This window comes from Strix uralensis, chromosome 18 (genome assembly GCF_047716275.1).
Source record: "Strix uralensis isolate ZFMK-TIS-50842 chromosome 18, bStrUra1, whole genome shotgun sequence".
NCBI lineage: Eukaryota > Metazoa > Chordata > Aves > Strigiformes > Strigidae > Strix > Strix uralensis.
In genome coordinates, this window is record NC_133989.1 from 1,279,297 (window position 1) to 1,287,901 (window position 8,605).

General features: G+C 57.3%; 1 protein-coding gene across 1 annotated transcript; it reads right to left on the reverse strand.

The window, feature by feature from the left end:
* Positions 1-385: 385 nt before the first annotated feature.
* On the reverse strand, positions 386-7,837 carry C18H20orf96 (chromosome 18 C20orf96 homolog). The gene is given in 11 exon segments (XM_074888699.1): positions 386-734; positions 3,453-3,571; positions 3,648-3,654; positions 3,782-3,942; positions 4,824-4,925; positions 5,041-5,198; positions 5,632-5,731; positions 6,202-6,360; positions 6,911-7,038; positions 7,408-7,525; positions 7,787-7,837. Coding segments are annotated over 11 exon segments (1,242 nt in total). The 3' UTR covers positions 386-595.
* Positions 7,838-8,605: the final 768 nt, after the last annotated feature.

Here is an 8,605-nt window from a genome sequence, read left to right on the forward strand (position 1 = left end):
TCCCCGCGGGGCTCCCGGTGCCGGGGCACGTCCCCTCCGTCCCGGGGAGCAGCCGCGGGGCGGGGACGAGGGGACACAGCCGTCGCAGTGGGACGCCCCAGCCATACCACTGCGGGATGCGCTGCCGCGAGTGGGGGCTCCACCACGCTCCCGTCCTGCGTGGGGCAGGGTCCCCCCCGGCACCCGCGGCCCCAGCCCGGCTCCATCTCGCGTTGGTGCGGAGAAGGCAACAGCTCCGCCACGGAAGGAGCGAGCTGAGCCCCATCCTGCCCGGTGCCCGGTGGGGCTGTGCTTTCCTGGGACCTCAGCCCCTGCTCGACCAAGGCCGCAGTGGCATCGCCAAGAGCCGGCGATGGAAAACGTGGCCGGAGGCTCGTGTGGCACCGGTGGGACAACGAGCTGGTTTTATTTGAAGCCGTCGGTTGACCCAGACCAGCGCGGGCGCTGCGGCACCGCTGGCACCGCATCGAACCGCCTGCTGCTGCGCTGGGACACCAGTCCGGCCCATACTGGGATGCGCTGGTGGGGCCTCACGGCACCAGGGCCACCCCTCACGGCGACGGGGAGGTCCCTGTGGGCTTCAACCCCTCCGGTGTTACTTTACTGCTCCGTACAACCACGGCGTGAGTCCCCGGGCGGCTGAGAGGGGCTGGGATGAAGCGCCGGGCGCGCGTCGGCTGAGCGGCGTCCCCTCGGCAGGGAGGCTGAGGATCACCTTGGTATCTGGCAAGCACCTGGGAAAGAAAGAGGAGAGTCAGGAGGGGCAAAGCAAAGAGCAGGAATAAAGCTGCCGCGAGCTCCAGTGCAAGGTGGAGGAGAAGCTCCTGCTTGGCCAGGGCGGGAGGTGGGGGTGACGCTCTGTGCTCGGGGGTGTCCCGCCCCCTGCACGGCAGGGCACTGCCTCGGCCTGGCCGTGCCACCTTCTCTGTGTCCCCAGGGTCTGGGACTGTTTTTTGACACTGGTTCTGGGAGCCAGGACAAAGCAAGCAGTTGGGGGAGCAGGGGGAAAACCCTTTAAAACCAGACGAGGGTTGTGCGCAGCCCCTGTTGAGCGTGAGCCAGGGCCCAGCCCGACCTCCAGCTCACCCCAGCACTATTTTACTTTTCAGCTCCCCCTTCATGGTCTACCCCAGCCACCAACCACTCTGCCGATAAAAGAAACCAGTTCCAAGCTCCACAGCCCTGTCAGAGACCGTGCTTGAGCCTGAGCCCTCTGCCAGGCGGGCTGGGTGCTCTCTGGCCTTCCCGGAGGCAGGGCCAGGCGTAACCCCTGGGGCTCTGAGGGAGTGAAATTAGCTGTCCCTCGCTGTTAATCCCGAAAGACAAACAGAAGCAGAGAAAGCCAGTCGGAGCAGCCAAGGTACATCTGCTTTCTCGCAGAGAGGGGCCAAGCGGAGTGAGCTGGGCTTGCTCAGAGCTGCGCTCATCCATCTCCGTCTCAGCTCAAACTGTGTGTCCAGAGTGCCCCCAGCGCAGGGCTCGAAGCTGCTGGTGAAATCCACCCGGGGCCCCTTGGAGCAAGAGGATTTTTAACGAGGGAAAACTGAAATGCAGATGGGAATGGATACGCAAGGGGGTTACAGCTCCTCCGGGCTCCACACGCTGCCAGCAGCACGCAGGGACCCAAGGAGGGCCAGCAAGAGCTGCGCTCCTACGCACCCTCATGCTCCCAGGCTGAGTGCAGCTCGCGTCCGATTTGGCTCTTTCAAGAAGCAAATCCGGGGTCTGGAACCGAAGGGTTAAAGAGAAAAAACGAAGAGCTGGTGAAGTCGTGTGAAAAGTTGCAGGGAGGTCAGTGGGAAAGGGCTGAGGGATGGCGGAGAGGGCTCTGGCACGGGCTCCCGCCTTGTCAGGGCGGGTAAGCACCAAATGCCTGACTTGTGATGTTACAGAAACTTTCCACTTGGGCCTTCCTGCTATTTTTAACTCTTCTCCCAGCCACCCTCAGTAACCCCAGCCCCACCAGCTGTCGAGGCTAATTAATTCCCTTTTTTTATCATTTTTTTTATCGGAAAAAAAATTAAGTTGCGCTAATCCATCACGCGGCCGCTCGCCTCCCCGCCGCTGTCTCCTGACACGTTCCAGGCTCTCCTCCTGCCTCGGCTCGTGCCTCCGCAGCACTGTGGCCATACCTGGCTTCCAGCTGAACCCCGGGTCCCGGAGAGGGAGATCCACCCCCTTTTGTTGCCCGTTCCACCACTGGTTTGCTGGGTGAGCGTCCGCTCAGCCCAAGGGATGATATTTTCATGCAAAATAACCCCTGTGAGCTCATGAGGTGCGGAGGGGCCGAGGGCCCGGCCAGCACCTGCGGCGACGGGACGCGCCGGGGAGGAACGACTCCGTTAACAGACGTCTCTGCGCCAAGAACAATCTGTATAGGCAGTTGCTGTAAATAAACGTGCACACGCACGCTGTTCTGCACGCAACTCCGGGTTTTAGGCTACAGCATACTCAAGATTTAAACACACTGGACCCTTTTTTTCTCAGGTTTGTACCCCTGGACAGCACAGAAAGCCAAGGCACCTCGGTAGCTCTACATCAGTTGATATTTTTGCAATTTGTCCTGTCCTGGGCAGGACCCTGCTGCCACGGGGTGAGGGGCTGCGTGATGCCCTCAGCCTGCTGTGGGTAAGGTGGAAAACAGCTTGTCACAGCTGGCGGTTGGGATGCTTCAGCCCCCAGACAGCCCTTCGGGGTCTGTCCCCAGAGAGGAGAGCCGGGTGTTCCTGTGATGGAGCTGGCAGGGCTTCTCCCCATCAACACTACGTGAGCGTTCACCTCACGCGTTGTAATTCTTACATCCTGGTAAGCGGGAGTGGGGATTATCCACAACCTCCACTCAGGAAGTAATTAGCTACCAGAGAACTGAGGCAGGGAAAGAGCAGTGAGAAAAATAAAGTTTTGCCTTTTTGCTGCCAGCCAATGCCGCCGACACGTTGTTTTTCCCATATCAGGGCAATGGGTGCCCATCCTTGTTCTCACAGAGCGCTGGTGCCATTTCACACACCCAGCAAGGCGGCTCTAGATGGGCCAGACCCGCCTCCACAGGGACGCTCCTCGTGAGCCTGCTCCTTTCCCTCAGTTTTGTTTCCCAACCGCGAAGTGAAAACACTAAAGGAAGAGTCAGGGTGGGCACAAGAGCCTTGAAGAGCTCGGCTGGCTCTGGCTGCAGCCACTGCTCATCTCCACTTGCAGGACCAGCAAGAGAGCTGTGATGTGACCAAGGCTCAGCATTAGAGCCGTGGCCAGTTCCTAGCTGCTCTTAGGCAAGCCCACGAGACCCTACAGCCAAGCAGCACCCAACGTAACTGCGGGTTTATACCCCGGGCTGTGTGTAGATTTAACAGGGATGTCTGTGGCAACCATGGGGTAGGGTTATCAGCACTCAGCGCCAAAGACGCTGCAGCCCAAGGCTACAGAAAAGGGCTGTGTGTGCCCCCCACCAGCCTTACTTCAGTCTGTGGAGAAGAACGTCAGCAAAGATCAGCGCTCTCAGGTCTCTTGCACTCTGGCAGAGAGTCTGGATGCTTATCTTCAGCTCACCAATCTCCCCCTCCAGGTCCTTCATAATCTGAACGAATGACATTCTTAAGAGTTCTTGACTTTGCAACAGAAGCAGGAATTAAAGTTTTAGAGATTTTGCAAACAGCAGAGCTAGAAAACAATCCCTTGTGCAAGTAAACCCCTAACAGGCTTCCTGAAATACCTGCTGGGCTCTCCCCAAGGTGCCCTACAGCCCACTGGCTGCAGCTGACACGGAAGGCAACGCATCCACCAAGGCAGACAAAATCCTGACGAAGGGCAAAGGCTGAGGGCGGCTGGCTCTGCCGCACTGCGCTGCTTCTTCCCCAGCTCACTCATCTCCCCTTGCCTCAGTATTTCACATCACAGAACGTGATTGTTTATCACCATCTGCTTCAGGCCATCCTGGTGCAGCAACGTCTCCCGTGTGGGCGAAGAGAAGAAAACCAGCTGAAGAAACTCCGCAGGAACCACCAGTGTGAAGCCCTGTCACTGCCGGGTGCCAATGCTGGCCCTGTCCAGATGTGCCACTCGTCACAAAAATGGTTCCTGCTCGAGCAAGGTTTGGGTTCCAGCTCAAGAAAGAGACAGGCGTTGAGATCACATCGTGCTGATCACAGAACAAGACTGAGAAACTCAAAAGATCCAGTTTGGTTTTCCAGGGAAAGCTTTTTAATATTGCTGGGTGACTTATATCACCTGTGCTTACAAATTCACCTGTAAAAGGGCACAGCAGTTCTGCATCAGAGCAGGCTGTAAACCGAGCCAGTAATTAATATTTTCTTAGTGCTTTCAGGCTGCTAACCCAGGAGAAGTGCTAAGCGCATCCTGGGAGCAGGAACTGCAACAGGAGTTCCTCCTATTTTGGGAAGAACGACAGCAGTCCCTGCTCTGTAGTGCTGCATATCGTTTAATTTCCTCATGAATTTATTACAAACATATGTGCGTTGCCACAGCGGTGTCACAGCCAATTAGCGAAGCAGCTACCTAAATAATGTAATAAAACGGGGACCATAAAAGCAGGGTGAATGCTGGGTCACCGCGCACTCACCTCCACACAGCAAACTCCCCGGAGTGAGTCTGGGACTATTTCAACACGTCAGATGACAGCAGAACTCCGAAGTGCTTCTCGTGCACCCTCCCAGCCTGGCAAACTGCTCCGGTACGGGAGGGGAGCAGTGATGCCCTGTCACTCTTTGGGTGCTAATTGCTCATGGGCAACGTGTGGCAGTGCCTGCCTTGTCTCCCAGCTCCCAGAATCTGTCCCCCTTTTGCTGGGATGTCACATGAACTCCACAAACCTCCATGACTTTCTGTAATAGTGCCTCTTGTTCCGCCCGTGCCTTCTTTTCCAGTGCTTCCATGATGGCCTTCCCCACTTCTTCTGTCTTCTCTATCTCCTCCTGAGAGCAGCACAGAAACAACCGGAGCGTTAGGCAAGATAATGACTGTGTTCCTTCCTCCCCAGCCCTCTCCCTCCTCCCTGGCAATGCTGCGGGGAAGGCGAGATCTCAGCACCTGCTGTTGCTCCTTCAGGTTCTGGATGCTGCCCTGCAGGAGGAGTATCTGGGCAGTTGGTTCTGGATGCTGCCCGTCGATGTAGGTCTGCAGGACACCGAGCACATCCTGGAGAACTTCCACCTTCGATGTGACTTCAACCAGCTGCTGCTGGAGCTCTGGTTGAAAATCAAAACAGAAAATTTCAACCCAGGGGTTCCAGAGCTTCAGTTCTTCACTGAGCGAAGGCGTCTGTCCTGCACCTGCCTGAGCCCTTCTCTCTCCAGAGGTGACACACCCTGAGGGAAGTGGGAATGGCCACCCCGAGTCAGACCCCCTCGACCAGATCCTGCCCCAACAGGACGGTGCAAACAGCTGCCAAGGAGGCGATTCCTCCTCCCCCCTCAGCACCAGCTGCCGGGTGTCACGGGGCTCTCCCCCTCCTGACAGGCCGGTGGGAAGATCAGCCCCATAGAGCAAACGGGATTTATTTTCAGAAATGGAATTGTTTGACATTTATAAGATCAACACAGTGTCTCTAACCTAATAAGATGGAAAGCAAAGGTAACACGATTGTATAGACTGTGTTTCACAGTAATGGGAGCAACTCACTTCCCAGATTCTTTTCCATTGTTTTTTCCATTTCCTGGAGCTCTGCCCTTGCTGTATCCAGCTGGTTCTGACAGAAGCTCTGCTCCATCGCCTGCACCCTCTGCCCAGGGAGAAATCCAGCCACTGCTCGTTCCACAGAGCTCTGAACTGTCCCCCTGCACCATCCCTGACCTTCCTCTCACGTGCTGTTGCTTGCAATAGCAGCACAGAGGAATCCATCACTGTGGCTGGTGCCAGCTCGTGCACGGGACCGGCTCTGGGGAGCAGAGCGGTGCTTCGGGAGCCAGCTGGAGCCAAGGACGTTATGGAGGATGGATTTGGGCTCTTACAGGGGTGACTACGGTTGCTGGGGACAGCTCCAGTAGGGTGCTCTCACGGTTTTAAAACATGGGCACAAAACAAGAGCACCTCACAGGGTCTCTGGGCATCAGAGAGCTCCCCCCAGGCCGGGGGACGCCCCAGTCACACGCGGGGCGGTGGAAGGGGCCTCACTCTTCTCCAGTACTAACGAGCAATGGGAAGTTCTGCACTCTGCTGAGCTGGGTCTGTTGGTCAACCCTAAAGCCTCACCTGAAGTACTTCATACTGCTGCAGCAGGCTCCTGGCTTGCTTGGCAGTGCTGCCATCAGTGCGCTGGACGTCCTTCACCAGCCGGCAGCCGCTCTCTGCCAGGCGGGCGCTGTGCTGCTTCAGCTCCTCGATGGCATTTTTCTTCAGATTGGTCAGATTCTACGGGAATTTGTGGATTAAAGTCTTGCAGATTCCATCAGTCCCACCTGCCTCAAGTTTTCTCACCATCCCTGGGCCATTCCTGTGCCGTGGTGGCAGCAGCCAAGGCACTCTGACGTCCCCCACGCAGCCCAGCCCTGCTCCCACGTTCCTCACGACGAGCTGCGGGATCACCGCCTCCTCCATAACCATCTTTCACCTACTAAAAAGCTGTGCTCGTGCCCTCCACCTCAACCTTCTCTTTGCCAGGCTGAGAAAATCTGATATCGACAGTCTTCTAACAGGTCACATTTCCTAAATCTCACCCCTCTCACTGCTACAGTCCGGACTCTCTCTTGGTTACTCTTAATTTTCCTTGATAGACAACATCAAGGTTAGATTTCACCAGCATTAAGCAGAGCAGCATAATTACCTCCAGTGTATTAATAAATAAACACATGCCGTTTTGCAAGAGTGAGTCAGGCTGCTAGAATTTCCTCCATAAAGGCAGCCAGGGTAACTGTATGGATTCGCTACCTCCAGCCCAGCACTGGGTATTTGTCACACGTACTGTGGCAACTTTGATCTCTTCCAAGGTTTTAGCTAATTCAGCCTTCCTGAGTGCTAATTTCCTCTGAGTAAAACTTCTGTATGTCTCTTGGGATGATGATGTCTCCGAAGGCAAGGGTGTTTTTTTAACTCAGCATAAATGCCACTGGTGAACCAAAAAAAGAGGCTTGTGCTTATTTCACAGTCCAGTTTCAACGCTTTACATCTGCTCTCCCCTGGTGTATGTGGCTGAGGGAAATCTAAAGAACGGAGAGACTGAATTCAAATCTTCTGCAGCCCCAGCAAAAGCCACTGGCAGTTACAGCCCAGGAGCTGAGCCTACAAAACGCTCCCTGGTCTTTTCTAGTTCTCTCCCTTTTATTCTCAGCATTTCCCCTTGGGTATTTTTCTTTTTGTGGCTTTTGCTGAAGGTCTCCCAGCAGAAAGCACTGGGTTAATGCAAAAGCGGCACCAGTGGGCAGGGGCAGCAGGGTGGTGGGTAAGGGAATCTCTCCCAACCTGGCTTCTTGTTCTCCCCTTTCTTCTTCTTGTCCTCCTCAGTGAGTGCTGGCAAAGTCAACCTGCGGGCTGGAGATTTCCCCTCCTCTGCTTTTGTCTTCTGCCATTTGCTGTAATCCTAAACTCAGCATGACAGAAAAGATGGGGAGCCAGAGGTAGATGGGGAGTGAGAGGAGGTAGACAGGGAGTCTGAGGAGGTTTGGCAGCAGAGACCTCTCTGACGTGACCCACAGTTCTGACCCCTCCACCACTCCTCTGGGGCTTCCAGGTGTCCCTTTACCAGCCTGGAGCACCAAAACCCCGGGCCTGTTGGCCAGATGCTGCGTTTACAACCACAGCACTGTAAGTGTCAGAAACCCCCCAAGAACAGGACACTTACTGTTCTCTTGGACTCTTCAGCAACACTCGGGATCGGGCCCTGCGCATCCATCTCCACGTAACCCCCATCTCCAAGTGTAACCCCCCCAGAGGAGGCTGAGCCCCCCAGCTCTGCTGGTCCCCACAGCAACCCCCTGGGTCCAAAGGCAGAGCAGAGAGGCAGTGACACCCCTATGGCACCCTGAGTGAACCCCATCTTCACCCACCCTCTCTGCCCCACAGGGAGCCCCCTTGCCCACCCCCTATGGGGACCCCCCCTGCCCACCCCATGCCCCACGGGGACTCCTCTTGCCTGTCTCCTATGGGGAGACCCCCTCGTCCACTCCTTTGTCCCACTGGGAGACCCTCTGCACCCCAGGGATCCCCCCCTTTGCCATGGCCCCCGCCATCCTCCTGTCCCACTGGGGATCCCTCCGTACCCCATGGCCGCCCGGGGATCCCCCATATGCCATGGCCTTCTGCCATTCTCCTGCCCCCCCCGGGGATCCCTCCTGTACCCTACGGCCCCCCGCGCACCCCGCATCCCCGTCTCCCGGCCCCGGGCCGGTTTCCATGGCAACATCAGGCGGGTACGGAGACCGGGCGGGGCCCGCGCTCACGGGAAGGGGCGCCCCCTGCCGGCTCCGCCCCGGCGCCGCACGGCACGAGCCCGGGATCCACCGGGCCTGGTGGGAGCGGGGCGAGGGCCGGCCGCCCCGGGGAGCCCGGAGGGAGGTGGCCCCGGTGCACGGCGCCTCAGGGCCCCGCAGAGCTGTTCCGTGCTCCGGGCGTTGCCGTGCTAATGCGCAACTCTCCCTGGTCCCGCCCGCGGGGCCCGGCG